General features: G+C 43.6%; 1 protein-coding gene and 1 non-coding gene across 4 annotated transcripts in view; both read right to left on the bottom strand.

Moving 5' to 3' along the window:
* Nucleotides 1–7612: 7612 nt before the first annotated feature.
* On the bottom strand, nt 7613–7722 carry Gm22208. The gene has a single exon (XR_003951736.1). It is a non-coding gene; the product is annotated as a U6 spliceosomal RNA (small nuclear RNA).
* A 1060-nt stretch (nt 7723–8782) lies between these two features.
* The window catches only part of Pop1 (processing of precursor 1, ribonuclease P/MRP family, (S. cerevisiae)), a 35343-nt gene continuing 24987 nt past the window's right edge, over nt 8783–19138 (bottom strand). For 2 of the 3 annotated variants that reach the window (NM_152894.2, NM_026340.3), the window contains 3 exons: nt 13119–13273; nt 10206–10553; nt 8783–9573 (listed from right to left, as the gene is read on the bottom strand). In NM_152894.2, the coding sequence (NP_690854.1) occupies nt 8931–9573; nt 10206–10553; nt 13119–13273 (1146 nt within the window). In that variant the 3' untranslated portion in view covers nt 8783–8930. The remainder of the gene's footprint in view (nt 9574–10205; nt 10554–13118; nt 13274–19138) is intronic. The other variant, XM_006520158.4, reaches the window with a different exon arrangement.

Below are 19138 nucleotides of genomic sequence, written 5' to 3'. Positions count from 1 at the left end.
AGGACAGCCTGAGTTCTGTTTCCTACTGGCTGGCTGGTCAGTGGCCTCTCTCCGTGTTGGCTTCCTCATCTAGAAAGGAAAATGGGAGTCTTGATGAGAGTGTGGTTGTATGACATGGATCACAAGCCTAGTGTTCCACTTTTGACAAACTAGTGCCTGAGTGAGGTCGCTGGAAGCCTGCAGATCTACTCCACGCCACGCTGGCAGGACTGATGTTTTGTTTCCCCACTGAGAATGAGAGAAGTGAAGAGTCCTGGGTGGCTCTGTAAAAGCCGCATGCTGGGTTTGGGGACTCTTGTTCAAGGTCGTGTTTGAGCTTGTTTCTATGGTCAATACAGTTTGGTAGACACCTCCACCTGACTTATAAAATTGTGCCTAAATTCTACCTGGGAACATAGAGAGGGCTCAGATCACAGCCACCTCCTCCCCAGCCTCTAGGTGGAGTGGAACAGAGTCAAAGAGTTGTCAGTAGAAAACAGAGTTGGCAGTAGAAAAGTAAAACTCTCCAGCGGCTGTGTAGCTCCTCATGTGGGAGAAAGGCGGGTAAATGAACTGACTAGTATATCAGGAACCAAGCTCTTCCCCAACATAAGAAGTAACTCCTACCTTCCCCCCTTTCAAAGACAGGGCCCACAGACAGACCTCAAGCAGTGGGCTCAGAGAAGCTTGGGAGATGAAGTCTGAAGCTGCCCAACCCTGAAGTGGCTTCTAAGGGAATCTTTGTTCTGGTTTGGAGTCTCCTGCTACTTCTTAACTTCTGGCCTGGCAGGATGCCCTGGAAGTCTCCTATCTCCCTTTCTCCCCCAGGTGATCTACAGCTCTGGCCAGCTGCTTCATCACCCACTAGGTCCACCCTCCACTTTGAAGACCTGCAACCTCAAGATAGCCAACCAAGGGCCCAGGACTGGAGCCTTGGTTGAGCATCCTTTCTTAGCATCCACATGGGCTTCTGGAGATATGGTACAGATGACTAACATGACAGGAGCATTTGGGAAGACCAGATACAGCAGACACTGACATTTTGCTCAAAAGCAACACCCGAGAGTCAAGATGCTGCAGCTCAACTCTGAGTACCCTAACATCTGGTCACCCCCAGTCCACCAAAACTTATTCAGCTGGCTCCCCAGTGTGGGAGCCATGGGAGCCACATGGCAGATGCCTGTAAGATGCTGGGGAAAGACCAGACTCTTCAACAGCCAGCACCTAGAAATCAAGGCCTACTGAGGGATGTGGGGAGAAAAGGCACACAGTAGTCTAGAACCTCAGCCTCTGCATGTAAAACAAACAAATAAACAAACAAACAAACATCTTGCCTTGGTTTCTAACATCCCAAGAGTGTCAAGGGCAAAAATATCAGAATCCCTGGAGTAGAGAATACTCAGAAGATGGTCTAGCCTGGTGATTCTGATGACACCCCACAAAATCACCCCCAGAGCTAATGAAACCACAAACTGCTGGCCACCCACAGGCCTGGCGCAGCTGGGCTCTCTGGAGGCTGATGCTCAGAAATGTGTGCCTTTGGCAAGTGCCCAGGAGCTCTGGTGATAGCAGGGTGGTGTGGTAGCAGTGTTTGGACACCTGGGACTCTGTGAACGGCCCTGGAACATTCCTGCCTGTGGGAATCACACTCAAGGATCTGGTCCAGATGCTTGGTTTCCTCTAGGTCTGGGAATGGCACCTGAGATTCTAAGTCCCCATTGCTGAGGCTGCTGATCCCAGGAACATAAGCCTATCGGAGTCTGTTCTCTAGCATCCCCCATCTCACTGAGAAACAGAAAAAAGCCCACAGGGAAGCAACTGAGCCAGAAGAGAAGAAAATGGGGTGGGTGGAAGCTGCAAGCAAGCTGGGCAAGAACTAGTGCCTCGCACAGCTAGTCCAAGGCCAGCAGGGTAACTCCAGCTTATCATTTTCTGACCAAGTGATGGTCCTGGGGCTACCTTCCTAATGACCATTGTGGCTATACAGTGGGAAGTAGTCACAGATGGCACAGACAGGTCCCTTGATCGGGAAATCTGCTGGACCCCTGACAGCTACAGCTCTGCGTCTGGCAAAACTGACATCAGAATGCACATGCCAGCTGCTAGGGCTTGTTCCAGAGTCCACCTCAAGAAGTCACACACACGCACATACCACACACACACACTCAGGCACACTCACATAGCTCTGCAAAAGATACAACAGAACAACAGAACATTGTCATCTTGACCTGGAGGGCTCTATCTCATATTTTCCTGGCCTACTTTTGGGCATCTTTTCCTGTTGTAATGTCTTGAGAACAGGTAAAACTTGTCCTTGGGGCTTCCTTCTGATCTCCCATAGAAGTTGGATGCTAGGGGCCAGAAAATGAACAGTCTCCAGGACAACCGCAGGCTTATAAGAACGGGGTCAATGAAGATTCCTCTGCTGAAGGAAAGCTAAAGACATAAGGCTAGTTTGTTTGCCTTAGAGAAAAGAAAGCAAAAGGTTAATAAGTGACTTCAATAAAAATAAGAGTGGAAAGGAAGAGAGGGCACTGTCACTGAAGCCTTCTGCTCTGTTCGACTGGCTGGATACTGTGAGCAGGCATTACACTTTATATAAGACAGTTTCCATTATTTCTTTTCTAGACATCTTCAAGATTCAGAGAGCCCATGGGCTAGCAAGATAGTCAGTAAGAGCATCTGTGCAGTGAGCCTGAAAGCCTGAGCTCAACCCCCACATCTCACAGAGAAGTGACTCCTGAAATTGTCTTCTGACATCAACACGTGAGCCACACATGCACGCACAAACACACAGAAACACATATACAAACTCACACATACACAAACACACACAAACACCCATATACAACCACACCCATACACACATAAAAATACACACATATAAACAAACACACACACACTTCATAGAACTAGACTAGGGAGATGGTCCAGTTCATAAGAGCACTTGCTCTGAAGCATAAGGACCTGACTTTAAAGCCCCACAGCCCATGGGCATAGCTGTGCAGACCTATAACCTCAGCACTTGAAAACAGAGGTAGCTGGATCCTGAGAGCTGATTGGTCAGCCAGGCTAACCCAAACAATGAGCTTCTGGTTCAGAGAGAGACCTTATCTCAAGGCAGTATGGTGGAGAGAGGTACAGGAAAGCACACAACATCTTTCTCTGGCCTCTACAATCTGATGCATGGATGCACACACCACAGTTACACACACACACACACACACACACACACACTCCACATAACAAAATTTCGTCAATTAGGATTCTGCCCAAATGGGTATACCCTCTAAAAGATGGAGTACTGATTAATCTAAGACCACATAAATACCCTTAGTAACAAGGATTTTGCACAACAGAATTGTATTTTAATAGGATCTTTCTAACCACAGCCTATGCTCATGGTCTTGGCACCACCTAGTGGCTTACTTGCTCATTACAACTTTTACCGGACCTCTGATCACTTAAAATTTCAATTCAACAAAAATATATTAGATAGAAGTGATGAGTTAAGAGCCAGGAAGGAAGCTATACTGAAACATTAATAAAAGACACGGTCTCACCTTCCTGAGGCTGATGTGTAAGAGTTATACAAGTACATAATGCAAACATGATTACACACTGCGAGGTAACCAGGAAATGAAATTGTCATGGGCTGGAGGAAGATGTACGTAGAAGAATGGCTTTAGTTTTGATTTTGTGTTTTGAAACAGTATCTCACTAAGTAGCTCAGGCCTATCTTGACCTCTTCATCCTCTGGCTTCAACCTCCAACGGGCTGGGGTTGTGGGCATGCACTACCATGGTCTATAAAAGCAACGTATTTTAAGTGAGTGGCAGGTAAGGCCACTAAAGTCAAGCCCATACAGATGAGACGGAGTTGGATGAGGATATTCTGTGAAAACAGAGCAGGTCTTTGCAAAGGCAAATGGATCAAGGTCTCAAGCGCCTATGGAAAGAGCACAAAGTCCAGCTTGTCCGGAACACCGTGAGCAGGCCTAGCAGGCTATGATGAGGCTGGACTGAAGCTAGGAGTGTGTCCTTAAATGAATGCACACATATGGGGAGATGGGGTGGCGTTGGGGTTGTCCCCAAGGACAGAATCCGGTTAACTTTATACTTTTTCAAAATGGATTGGGAGAGGTTGGAAATACTTTGAATTGAGTTTGGACACTCACTTGACCCCAGCTGGATTTCAGGGATTTCAATGACCTGTGTCGGTTTATGGCTGGCTGCCCTGCCCTTTCCCTTAACTGACAGGCACACCCCTAGGGGGTTGCAGTAGAACCTCTTTTTAAGAGTCAGAATAGTGGTTCTAAATTTGGGGCCTTTTAGGCACCACTAAGTCCAGTTAAATTGACATCTCAAGGAGTGGGTAGCATGCTTTACCAGCAAAACTGAGAACATCTGAGCTTGGGACATTCTTACCAGGAGAGGAAAATATCAAAACAAAGTACTTGGGTTGGGGGAGGGGACAGGGGGTTTTCGGAAGGGAAACCAGGAGAGGGGATAACGTTTGAAATGTAAATAAAGAAAATATCTAATAATAATAAAAAAAAGAAATAAAAAGAAAAAAAAAGCCAAAGTACTCTGGGATACTGGAATCACGGAATCACACAAGTACCAGCCAGGCTGGTTTTTGCTTTGATTGGTCCATTGGTTTTGTTTTTTAAAATGAGTTTGTCCCAGGTAGAATTCCCAGTCTGGACCACAATGTCTCATTAAGTTTCCACCTAGATGTCAACAGCTCAGAAGAGCTGATGTCATAGAGGGATACAGTTTCTTGGTGTAGACGAAGCTGGCTAAGCAGACAGGAGTTATGAGACATCTGAGACTCCATTACTCATTCACAGGTCTCTGAAGTCAGAGGGTCCAAAGAGGCAGGCCTCTCGGCCCCAGTGGAGTCACACATCATAAGGACCCAGAGAGCAGCTAGCAGATGCTCATACTTTGGCTCAGGCTTGGGCTCTCAGGTGATTCTCATACAGACAAGCCAGAGATGAAACAACATCCTATAGCATCCTATAGTTCTGGGGAGACCTGCCCAGAACTGTGTAACTAACTTGCTATTCTGACATCTGCAACTAACACAGTGTGTGTGTGTGTGTGTGTGTGTGTGTGTGTGTGTGTGTGTGTGTGTATGTGTTTGGGGGGGGGGAGTTACGCGCGAGAGCGCACAAGCGTAGGCAAGTACACACACATGGATGTGCAAGTGCATGTGTGCATAAGTGTATATGTTTGTGTGTGTAAGTGTGTAATGTGCATGGCTCAGTGTGTGTGTACAAGCATACTCTACTATGTGAGCATAGGTTCTCATTTTAACCAATTAAACCCTCCACTACTTTTTCTTAAAAGATGCCCACTCATTTATATCTTAATGCTTAAATGGATAGCTCGGGAAAGCTAGTGGTAGTTCTCATCTAGATGGTGGAAGTCGGGTGATTTAAATTATTTTGTTGTTAACCACATACAGCAGTACAAGAAATCAAAATACTCTGAAGGCTGAGACAGGATTATGAAGTCTGCCTGGGAAAAGAAATTTTCTGCTAGACACAGCAGTTCATGACTGAGGTAAGAAAATGCCTGCAAAGACAGTCTCAAACCACCAACAAATACTGGTGTCGGCTTCGCTCTCTGATTTTCCTGATGAAAACAGTCAACTGGCATTCAGTCTGTTTCTTTTCCTGTTGCTGCCGCCACCCTGACAAAAGCAACCCAAAGGAGAAAGGGTTTATCCTGGCTCACAGTTCAGGAATACACCCCACCCCATCATAGTGAGGAAGTCGGACAACTGGAGTGAAACATCTGATCAGACCCCATTCACAATCAGGAAAAAAGAACGCTGTGGCTCAGATCATGTTCTCCGTTTTATGCAGCTCAGGGTCCCATCCTGGGATATGGTGTTTTCCACGGCAGCAGGTCTTCCTGCTTCAATTAACCCCATAGGTGTATCTGGTGGCTTGCCTTAGACAATCCTTTACAGGTCTTCCTGCAGGCTTGTCTCTAACAGATCTTGAAATTTAACACTTCATATATTTTAAGACTATGACCCAGAAGCTGAGAATGGTGATGGAGCCTTCTAGTCCCAGGACCAGAACTCAGGAGGCAGAGGCAGTTGGACCCTCTGAATTCAAGGCCAGCCTGGTTCTAGAATAGCCAGGACTATGTAATGGCATACACTCGCCCCAAAAAATGCAAAACAAAACCACCCAAAATTAATTTTGTCTTATATGGCTGTAACTGGTCCAAGTGTTCAACTTACAATCTTTGGGACAGCACCTGACTTTGTGGGCCTTGACATCCTTGTCCCTCAATAAGAGGACAGAAAGCCATTGTCACTTACTCCATGTCTATTCCATTGATAGAGAGAACAGGAACCCTACCAGTCTTGGATTTGGATCTCTCTGACAGACCACCACTTTTTCAAAAAGATATGTCAAAAAAAAAGCGTATGTTTCCTGGACAATAGGTATGGAGGGCAGTGGCTGTGCAAGACAGACTCTTCTTCCCTGCAATCGCCACTATGCAAATATGCACGAGGAATCTGCAGTGGAACACAGTACAGCTCTTCCCAGATTCACCAGGTCAAGAGAACTGTTCCCAGGACAGTGCTCTAGGAATAGATTTGCGAATACTCTATCACATGGCTCTTTGACAGAGAAGAGTGAGCAGCAGGCAGAGCACTACAGACCGCAGCTGGGGAGCCAGCCACACAGTATACTCAGACTTGCCAGGGGAATTGCTAAGCAACAAAATGGCATTCCGCCTACAAAGCAAGTGTGTAAGAGTCCATACCTACTACTGACATCGGGTGATATTTTTCTGTTTACAGACTGCAACTTACCTTGTTTTTTTTTTTTTTTTTTTCAGCTCATCTGAGTTGGACACTGAAGGAGGCTGGCATGGCTCAAGCCTCAACCATAAAGCCTGTTGTCTTTTCCCAACCCATGTCAAAAATCTCCAAGGAGAAAGAGCCCTAGTGGCACTTACTGGACCACCCAAAGAGCTTGTTCCCACCCCATTTCAAGACCTCCAGTGAACCCTGACTGCACTGGTGTGGCCTGCTGTTTCATCACCCTGCTGAGAGTGCTGTCCTGTGTCCGGGACACACAAACCAGAGCATGTTTTTACTAACTGGTCCTACAAAATGTTTATCCAAAAAAGAATAAGATCAAAGAGAGAGAAAAATATTATGTATTCTTATCTACTTCCTGGAGATTCCCAATGTCCACTGCCACACTCAAATTCCAGAAATCCTTTAATTACAAAAGGAAAATTTTTTTAAAGATTTATTTACTATGTATACAACATTTTGCCTTCATGTATGCCTGCAGGCCAGAAGAGGCCATCTCTCATTACAGATGTTTGTGAGCCACCACGTGGTTGCTGGGAATTGAACTCAGGACCTCTGGAAGAACATATAGTGCTCTTAACTGCTGAGCCACCTTTCCAGTCCATCCTCTCCCAAAAAAAAAATGTTTTTGCTTAACCTAAATTATCTTAAATCAACCTGATCTTGGGTTTTGCTTTGTTATCATATTTAACAGAACATATTTTGAAAATGAACCATCAAGGCCTCCAGAAATTATCTGTAAAGACAATGTTTTTTTTTAACTAGATTTTTTTTTTAATTGAAATATTTTCTCTTGTTGCTTCATGAACCTCCATGTCATCCTTGCACAGGGGCTGTGCTAATCTTCTCTGTATCTGTATACAACTTTTATAAGTGCTCTAAAGCGAGCACTCTGGTTGCTTCTTAACTAGCTGGGCATTCCACTGTACCACTCTAGATGTCATATGACATCATATATGATATCATGAGGGTGGCAGCCATCCATATTGCAGCCCACAGGCTATGCAGTACCCAGGATCTCCTTAATAGTTCCAGAAAGTTCTCTAAAGATCAACCAGACAGTTTTGACAATCCAATAAAGAGTAGTATTTCCATGGCATTTTTTTGAAAGATTAAGAAACAACAAAGCCCTGTGTTCCATCCAATAGATGACAATGAGCATCCACTTATGTATTTGCCAGGCACTGGCATAGCCTCACCAGAGACAGCTATATCAGGGTCCTTTCAAGTACCCAAGGAGCTGAAGGGGTCTGCAGCCCTATAGGTGGAACAACAATATGAACTAACCAGTACCCCAGAGCTCGTGTCTCTAGCTACATATGTAGCAGAAGATGGCCTAGTCGGCCATCACTGGGAAGAGAGACCCCTTGGTCTTACAAACTTTATATGTCCCAGTACAGGGGAATGCCAGGGCCAGGAAGTGGGAGTGAGTGGGTAGGGGAGCAGGGTGGGGGGAGGGTATAGGGGACTTTCAGGATAGCATTTGAAATGTAAATGAAGAAAATATCTAATAAAAAATTGAAAAAAAAAAAAAAAAGAAACAACAAAGCAACACCAGGGAGTGCAGCACACTGTCACACACCCAGCCCACTTGACAATACACAGCCACATGTGATTTCTTTATGGCACACGATGTTAGCTCAGCAAGACATAACTGAGTGCAGCCACACACCTTGGGCCTCGGATGCAGGGCCAGGCACCTCCAGCATCTGCCTGTTTCTTTAGCTCTGATGTGAGGCTCGAACCCTGGCCTTCATACATGAAAGAGCTTGACCACTGAGCTATAACCCAGGATCCTACAGTCTCTTCCTTAGAAAAAATCGTTAACAGTTATTGTTGCACATCATGTGACTATAAAATTTCTAATACAAAGTGTTCAGCTAGCATGTTAAACAATTAAGCATATTCCCAGGACAGGAAAAGATGGAAAAGAGTCAGATTAAAAACAAATCATCATCCACATGATTACATAATTTTAATTCTTGTTTCCACGCAGTTCCACAATATATCTTAAATCAGATGGTGACAGAGACAGCCAGGACTTTCTGTGAGCTTTGACCAAAATAGTTATAATTTAAGACCAGGCTATAAACTTAAATTCACACCTCAATGGTAATTCTTGCAAACCGATACTGCAGTGAGGTTGGAGGCCGCAGCAGCACCAGGCCCCTCATGGCTGCTGACTGGCTGGACAACATTTCCAGCAAGCCGGTCATACTAACAAACCCTAAGGCTTCTCCACAGCCAGCAGCCATAGAAAAATCTCCCTGTGTGACAAAGCCTAGGAGGAGCCTGGAGCAGTGTGAGGTTAGTCCTGGAAGGGGGCCTGACCACAGCCCCTGCGTCAGAGCTTCCTGCCCAGCTATGGGCGGCCCTGCGGCCTGGCCCTCGGAGGCTCTGTGTTCCCCATCCTGCCTCTTCTCCTTTTTCTTCTTTTCTTTCTCCTTCAGAATCAGGCTTTTAAATGGGTCGCTGTGTCTGGATTCCCAGGGTCCATGGTAGCACTGATCCTGACTGAGCCGGTGCAGGTCCTCCTTAGATGGGACACAGATCATGGTGTGAGGCTCTGGGCTGCCCTTCCTGAGCAGGGACAAGCTGACCCACACCAGGGCTCTGGGGAAGTCATTCAGAATGGACAAGCAGACGTTACTAGTCAGTTCTTGCTGAGCTCTGCAGGGAGCCCTCCTGATCTCAGAACTGGGCCCACACCAGGACGAGAGCTGCTTCAGCAGTTTCCTACTCCTACATAAAGCAAGGGACAAAGTTAAAAACCATTTAAAGCATGACATATACTTAGTTCCAATAATCTTTTCATGTCTGTCATTTCAAAGATTATAGAATTGGGCCAGAGAAAATAAGGCATTCAGAAAAATAAGATAAAAATAAGTAGGGTTATAACTAAAGCAAGAAAAGCAATAGGAGGAGAGTTTGAGAAGAAACAGGGATATAAAAATCTTAAGATAAATAAGGTGGACAAAAAGACTACTCAATAGGAGAGTGCACTGTCGGGTCTGAGTGGGCAGTGCTCTCTGCACATGGTAGCAGAAGCAACTCCACCCTGCTATGAGGAATGGCTGCTGGTCCATCCCACATCCACACAATTCACAACTGGAGAGGCTGGCTCAGAACAGAGGCTTGTCACCAATCAGGGCCACCTGGCCAAGGACAGTATTTTCAACCACTTCATAAGTTAGTACCATGTCTCAAATCATGTATTAAACTGTTTCCCTAGGCCCTCTATGAAACATCAAAGGAATGGCTCCCCTTTTCAGAAAGTCATGAGTTAGCATATAGGAACAAGGTAATGTTCATACCCAGAGCCTGTTCAATATGGAAAACTATTCAAAATGTACCTGGCAGCTGCCTATACTTACCGAACAACACAGAGCTGGCTACCTGTGGTAGCCATATGAGCCTCACTGGCATTCCATTCCATGGCCACTTTGGTCCCCTCCTGCGCTTGACAGCCTGTAACTTCTGGCTTCCTGGGTTGGTTTTCAGCTATGCCTGCCTCATTAGATAGTTGGCAGATCTCTTTGGGGACACAAGGCACTCCAAGCCGTCTTGGGTCAGTCTCCTGAGCACCAGGCATTGAAGCTATAATAGCTGCCTCTTGGGCATGAACCCTGGACTCCCAGTCCCGAGTCAGCTGTTCCCAGGGACAACAGAAAGGAGCCAGTGTGCCAAGCTTAACATAGTTGGGCCTTTTAGCAGGAGGGCGTCTAACGAAAAAAAGAAATAAATTTTAAACTACTGGAGAATTAAAACAGCCATGATTATTATAACACATCTCCAAATAACACACCACACACACACACACACACACACACACACACACACACACACACACGCCTTCCCGCCTGCCTCTGCCTCCCTAGTGCTAGGTTTAAAGGTGCACCCCACCATAACCAGCACCTAGCCATGATCAGGGGAGCTTCATTTGGCAGTGGGTGACAATTCATGCAGTCTTATAACTTGCCAAAGTCTCGAGAATCGGTGCTTGGCCATAAACACGTGCATCACTCCCTCCAAGGCCCGGGAACAGTGGGGCAGAAAGACAGAACTGAAAGAACTCATGCAAGTCTCAGACACACAGAGGCTACCTACAAAGATCAAGCCAGTCGAAACTCCAGGGGGCGGGAGCCAGGTAGGTGAGGGTGGGGTAAGGATATGATATATGCTTTTAAGTCAGGCAGTGGTGGCACACACCTTTAACGCTAGCACTTGGGAGGCAGAGGCCAGCCAAGTGAGCTCCAGGACAGCCAGGTATACACAGAGAAACCATGTCTTGAAAAATCAAAGAGAACAAAAATCCCCACGTGGATATGGGAGGGGCTCCTGGCTCTGAGGAGCTACTGACTAGTAGCCCAAGGAGTCATTTTCTTCAGTGGTACAGCAATTGTTAAGTTGCCTATGCTCCAGTAAACAGCATATATCCACTGCCACGGCCATGGCCACACCCATACAAGCAACCTGTATTAAATCAATGAGTCAAAAATAAAAAGTCAGGGAAACAGGAGGAGCTGGGAAATGGAGGTCAGTAGGAATGGGCAGGGTGGTAAGAGAGGACTATGGGGCAGTAAATGTAATTACAGTACCCTCTATAGAAGCATGACATGATCAAATAAAGTAAAGAAGAAACTAACGTCGCTTTACTCTGTGCCTGTTGGAGCCACAGAGCCAATAGCAGGCTTGAAATAAATATGTGCTGGATGAATGAATGACTCAGACAAATATAGAGATGGGTTTAGGGAAAAGTTCCCCAAAGCACCGGCCAGGAGAGCAGAGGCACCCCACAAGGCCGCTGATGAGACATAGTGCACATTCACGTTGCAGCCTTACAGGGTCAAACTCCACCCTGCGCCACAGCTGGCAGCTGAGCCACATGGGCCAGATCTGCCTTTATATGACCCAGACGCTAAGAATGATTTTCATATTTCTAGTCATTGGAAAAGGAAAATGATCCTATTTTATGACTGAAAATTATATGAATTCCATAAGTGAGTGAGCCAGAAATAAGCCCTGGTTGGACTCTAGCATACTCTGTTTTTGTCACCTGGGACTGCTTCCTTGTCCCAGTGACAAAGCTGAGACCTTGTCACAGAGACAAAAGGGTCTACAGTCATAAGTGCACATCATTTGGCCCTCTACAAAAAAGTCTGCCAACATTTGCTGTACGATCATTACTTATTGATATAGGGAAACCGACACACTGGTTAAATGAAAAGGTCAGGTTTCAAAGTAGTATGGGTAACACCATTCTTGTATTTGGGAGGTTTTGTACCTACAGAGAATATACATGAAAGAGTCTAAATAGTGAATAGTAAACATTCTCAGCTACAGGACTTGGCCACACCGTACTGGTGGCGCACAGACACAGCACAGAATGGCTGGGAAGCTGATCCAGGACCAGGTCACAACTTAGTCACTAACACCTGTCTATCATTCAACAAATGGCTCGAGAGCCAGCCAACTCTACACCACTCAGACACACAGACACAGACACAAACACACAGACACAGACACACACACACAGACACAGACACATACACACACTCACACACGTGCACACCACCTCTGTCTGTGGTTGTGGGAACAGCAACTCCCAGCAAAGCCACTGCAACATTCAATTATCAAACAACAAATGTTAGAGAGGACCAGCATACACCACCCATGGCTAGATCTATAAGCACCACAAACAAGAGAGTTTCTGTGCTTCCAGGAACCTACAATTTAATGGGAACATGGGTTCCTATAGTTTACCTAGACTTCTCTATATAACAGAAATAAAGGCCCTCATTCACTTGTTTCCAATGAAAGATATATAAGAAAGGCTACAAGGATAATACTAGAATATTAAAAACAGTGCATATGTATCTCTGGATGGAAGAATTGTATCAGTTTAAAGTGTTTTGCCTACTTCCATGGTTTCGTTAACTTTAATAAATTAGTACTATTCCAAAACCAGGTTTTCTTAAAAAGTACAATTTCTGTAAGAATGGGGGTACAGGTAGGATAGTGATGAGATCCATAGCAAGTATCTGAAGTGTATGTCTGTAGTTCAGACATCCATCACTGAAGTTGGAAAATAACCTAGAAAAGGGCTGGACCAGATAGGCCTCTACAGGACAAAAAAGTATACCCTGGCTCCAAGCACTTCTTGGTAACAGAGAACGCAAGGAAAGGCTTTCCACTACCCACAGTTACTGCAGCCATCCCCAAGCCAGCGGGCGAGGAAAGCAGGAACCCCCGGCCCGAGAGCAGACTGAGAATCGTTCCTTCCTTACCGTCTGTACTTCTCTAGAAGATCCTTAGCTTGATCTTCAGCAAACAGAACTCCAGCACGGCAGTCTGGGAAATCGCCTGGGATGTTAGGAGACCGTCTGTATTGAGAATGCACTGTAGCCTCTTTTAGTCCACCAACTCGTGCACCTCGGTAGATCTAACAGAAAAGCCAAGGGGCCCTGTCAGTTTACTAACCTGAAGTGAAATTGCTTAACTGTCCATATAGGGGCATGAGAAACAAGCTTACAGCCCAGCACAAGGAAAATTGATAAATTCACACGTTAAGAGAATCCTACAACCAAACACCAAACAATAGTAAAACTGAATGGATGAAACTTCAGTCAACATGGGAAATAACTCAATATCCAATAAGCCAGTTGCAGACCCATACGCGATAGGCATATAGATTAAAAATGTGTACTTACAGAGATACAAGCATCTGATAAAGACCATGCACAGAGGGAACAAACACCAAATCCTAATTGTGGTACTTTAGGAGGAGAGCTAAGAGATGTGAGGGACATGGAACATTGCCAGCGAAGCTGTAAGCTTTGTTTCCTAATCGGAACACAGGCACAGGGCACATACTGAAATATGCCTAACTGTCTGGGGATGCAGCTCAGTGACAGAGTGCTTCGTAGACTGGCCAAGACCCTCAGCTCAATACTCAGTACTGAGGAAAAAGCAAACAAAAATTTTCCTAACAAAAAAAATTAAGAGGAACAATTAAAATAAAATCCCCTTCCTAAATGATTAACAGTTTGCACTAGGCAAAAATTACTAAAAATGTAATTATCTGCACAAACCTAGCAGTCTACAATGACATAGCTCTTACCATATCTAGCAGAGTAATACTTAAACTCAGAAGATGCTCACACACAGATTTTAATAAAAATTTTGGCTACAGTTAAAAAATGGGAACAGTATATGCTTATACTTAGCACTTAAAAATCACAACAGTATGCTCTATACTGCTGTAAAAGCTAAGCTAAACTTATTCAAGTCAAAAATGCAACATTATTGTTGCCTATTTTTAAAAAAAATAATAGGGCTAGAGAGATGACTCAGCAGTTAAGAGCACTGACTGGAGCCGGGCGTGGTGGCGCACGCCTTTAATCCCAGCACTCAGGAGGCAGAGGCAGGTGGATTTCTGAGTTTGAGGCCAGCCTGGTCTACAAAGTGAGTTCCAGGACAGCCAGGGCTATACAGAGAAACCTTGTCTCGAAAAACAAGAGCACTGACTGGAAGGGCGCAGATTCCTTCCGGTCGGCACCAGCGCTGCCGGGTCACCTTGGGCGCCAACTCTGAGGATGGTCTCATGTCCCCAGAGGACTCTCCAAGCCCAGGATCTTAGGATCATTAGTGAGTGGAACACAGCATTGGTTCCAAACCAATCGTGACAGGCCTGTGACAGCAGGAGCAAGGACACAGGAGCCTTGCCTGACCAGCAGCTCAGGTTCCTTCTGATCGGTGCTGGTATACCTTGTTTTCGAACACACCAGACAGCCCCACGGTCCCCAGAGGAGACACCACTTCCAGTCGCTGTAACAAGCCTACATCTTAGGATTTCAGGATACCAGGATACCAGGAGCTTGGTCATACCAGGATCTCAGGGTCTCAGAAGAAGCTTACTGCCAAGAACTCTGATACACCCAGAATCTCAGGTTCACTGGATCCTGGATTCAAAGGATCACAGAGAAAGCTGGACTCTGAGGAGTCCTGAATCAACCAGGATTATAGGAAGGACAGGTTCCAATCACACATATTGAGGGCAACAAGCACTTAAGATAATCAGATGGCGGGAGGCAAGCATAAGAACAGAAGCAACAGAAACCAAGGTTACTTGGCATCATCAGAACCAAACTCTCCCACCATAGTAAGTCCTGGATCTAGTCCTCCCACCATCACACCAGAAAAGCAAGACATGGATCTAAAGTCACTTCTCATGAAGATGATGGAGGACTTTAAGAAGGAAATAAATAACTCCCTTAAAGAAATACAGGAGAACACAGGTAAACAGCTAGAAGCCCCTAAAGAGGAAACACAAAAATCACTTAAAGAGTTATAGGAAAACAATACCAAACAGATGAAGGAATTGAATAAAACCTTCTAGGATCTAAAAATGGAAGTAGAAACAATAAAGAAATCACAAAGGGAGACAACTCTGGAGATAGAAATCCAAAGAAAGAAAATCAGGAACCATAGATGCAAGCATCAACAACAGAATACAAGAGATGGAAGAAAGAATCTCAGGTGCAGAAGATCCCATAGCAAACATGGACACAAGGATCAAAGAAAACGCAAAATGCAAAAAGATCCTAACTCAAAACATCCAGGAAATCCAGACACAATGAGAAGACCAAACCTAAGGATAATAGGTATAGATGAGAATAAAGATTTTCAACTTAAAGGGCCAGTAAATATCTTCAAAAAAATTATAGAAGAAAACTTCCTGAACCTAAAAAGAGAGATGCCCATGAACATACAAGGAGCCTACAGAACTCCAAATAGACTGGACCAGAAAAGAAATTCCTCCTGACACATAATAACCAGAACTGCAAATGCACTAAATAAAGATAGAATATTAAAAGCAGTAGGGGAAAAGGTCAAGTAACATATAAAAGCAGACTTATTAGAATTACACCAGACTTCTCATCAGAGACTATGAAAGCCAGAAGATCCTGGACAGATGTTATACAGACCCTAAGAGAACACAAATGCCAGCCCAAGCTAACTCTCAATTATCATAGATGGAAAAACCAAAGTATTCCATGACAAAACCAAATCCACATAGTATCTTTCCACAAATCCAGCCCTTCAAAGGATAATAAAGGGAAAACTCCAACACAAAAGGGAAATTATGCCCTAGAAAAAGCAAGAAAGTAATTCATCAACAAACCTAAAAGAAGATAGTCACAAGAACAGAATCCCAACTCTAACAACAAAATTAACATGAAGTAACAATTACCTTTCCTTAATATCTCTTAATATCAATGGACTCAATTCCCCCCCAAAAAAGACATAGACTAACAGACTGGCTACATAAAAAGGACCCAACATTCTGCTGCTTACAGGAAACCCACCTCAGGGAAAAAGACAGACACTACCTCAGAGTAAAAAGCAGGAAAACAATTTTCCAAGCAAATGGTTCCAAGAAACAAGCTGGAGTAGCCATTCTAATATCGAATAAAATCAACTTCCAACCCAAAGTTATCAAAAAAAGACACTTCATACTCATCAAAGGTAAAATCTTCCAAGATGAACTCTCAAGTCTCAATATCTATGCTCCAAATGCAAGGGCATCTACATTCATTAAAGAAACTTTAGTAGAACTCAAAGCACACATTGCACCTCACACAATAATAGTGGGAGACTTCAACACCCCAATTTCATCATCAATGGACAGATCCTGGTAACAGAAACTAAACAGACGCACAGTGAAACTAACAGCAGTTATGAAACAAATGGATTGAACAGATATCTACAGAACATTTTATCCTAAAACAAAATGATATACCTTCTTCTCAGCAAAACTGACCATATAATCAGTCACAAAACAGGCCTCAACAGATACAAAAATATTGACATTATCCCATGCATCCTATCAGATCACCACAGACTAAGGCTGATCTTCAATAATAACATAAATAATAGAAAGCCAACATTGACGTGGAAGCTGAACAACACTCTCCTCAATGATAACTTGCTCAAGGAGGAAATAAAGAAATTAAAGACTTTTTAGAGTTTAATGAAAATGAAGCAACAACATACCCAAACTTATAGGACACAATGAAAGCAGTCCTAAGAGGAAAACTCATAGCCCTGAGTGCCTCCAAAAAGAAACTAGAGAGAGTGTACTAGCAGCCTGACAGCACACTCTAGAACTAAAGGACGCAAATTCACCCAAGAGGAGTAGACGGCAGGAAATAATCAAACTCTGGGCTGAAATCAACCAAGTGGAAACAAAAAGAACTATTCAAAGAATCAACCAAACCAGGAATTGGTGCTTTGAGAAAAATCAACAAGATAGATAAACCCTTAGCCAGACTAACTAGAGGGAAAAGGGACAGTATCCTAATTAACAAAATTAAAAATGAAAAAGGAGACATAACAACAGAACCTGAGGAAACCCAAAACATCATCAGATCCTACTACAAAAGGCTATACTCAACAAAACTAGTAAACCTGGATCAAATGGACAGCTTCCTACACAGATACCAGGTACCAAAGTTAAATCAGGATCAGATTAACGATCTAAACAGTCCCATTTCCCCTAAAGAAATAGAAGCAGTCATTAACAGTCTTCCAACCAAAAAAAGCCCAGGACTAGATGGGTTTAGTGCAGAGTTCTATCAGACCTTCAAAGAAGACCTAATTCCAACTCTTCTCAAACTATTTCACAAAATAGAAACAGAAGGTACTCTACCCAATTCATTCTATGAAGCCACAATTACTCTGATACCTAAACCACACAAAGATCCAACAAAGAAAGAGAACTTCAGACCAATTTCCCTTATGAATATAGATGCAAAAATACTCAATAAAATCCACACAAACCAAATCCAAGAACACATCAAAACAATAATCCATCATGACCAAGTAGGCTTCCTCCCAGGGATGCAGGAATGGTTTAATATACGGAAATCCATCAATGCAATCCACTATATAAATAAACTCAAAGACAAAAACCACATGATCATCTCGTTAGATGCTGAGAAAGCATTTGATAAAATCCAACACACATTCATGATAAAAGTCTTGGAAAGATCAGGAATTCAAGGCCCATACCTAAACATGGTAAGAGCAATCTACAGCAAACCAGTAGCCAACATCAAACTAAATGGAGAGAAACTTAAAGCAATCCCACTAAAATCCAGGACTAGCAAAGGTGCCCACTTTCTCCCTACCTATTCAATATAGTACTTGAAAGTCTTAGCCAGAGCAATTAGACAACAAAAGGAGATCAAGGGGATACAAACTGGAAAGAAAGAAATCAAAATATCATTATTTGCAGATGATATGATAGTATATATAAGTGACCCTAAAAATTCCTGATAAACAGCTTCAGTGCAGTAGCTGGATATAAAATTAACTCAAACAAACCACAAAGGATAAACGGGCTGAGAAAGAAATTAGGGAAACAGCACCCTTCACAATAGTCACAAATAATATAAAATACCTTGGTGTGACTCTAACTAAGGAAGTGAAAGATTTGTATAATAAGAACTTCAAGTCTCTGAAGAAAGAAATCAAAGATCTCAGAAGATGGAAAGATCTCCCATGCTCATGGATTGGCAGGATTAATATAGTAAAAATGGCTATCCTGCCAAAAGCAATCTATAGATTCAATGCAATCCCCATCAAAATTCTAACTCAATTCTTCACAGAGTTAGAAAGGGCAATTTGCAAATTCATCTGGAATAACAAAAAGCCTAAGATAGCAAAAACTATTCAACAATAAAAGAATCTCTGGTGGAATCACCATGCCTGACCTCAAGCTGTACTACAGAGCAATTGTGATTAAAAACTGCATGGTACTGGTACAGTGACAGACAGGTAGATCAATGGAATAGAATTGAAGACCCAGAAATGAACCTACACAACTATGGTCACTTGATCTTTGACAAAGGAGCTAAAACCATCCAGTGGAAAAAAGACAGCATTTTTAACAAATGGTGCTGGCACAACTGGTGGTTAGCGTGTAAAAGAACGCAAATTGATCCATTCTTATCTCCTTGTACAAAGCTCAAGTCTAAGTGGATCAAGGAACTCCACATAAAACCAGAGACTCTGAAATTATAGACAAGAAAGTGGGGGAAAGCCTCAAAGATATGGGTGGGCACAGGAAAAAAAATCCTGAACAGAACAGTAATGGCTTGTGCTGTGAGATTGAGAATCGACAAATGGGACCTCATAAAATTGCAAAGCTTCTGTAAGGCAAAAGACACTGTCAATAAGTCAAAAAGGCCACCAACAGATCAGAAAGAATTTTTACCAATCCTAAATCAGATAGGGAACTACT

This window comes from Mus musculus, chromosome 15 (assembly GCF_000001635.26).
Source record: "Mus musculus strain C57BL/6J chromosome 15, GRCm38.p6 C57BL/6J".
Lineage (NCBI taxonomy): Eukaryota > Metazoa > Chordata > Mammalia > Rodentia > Muridae > Mus > Mus musculus.
Note: the sequence above shows the minus strand (reverse complement) of the source record. Positions and strands in the feature narration are given on the sequence as shown.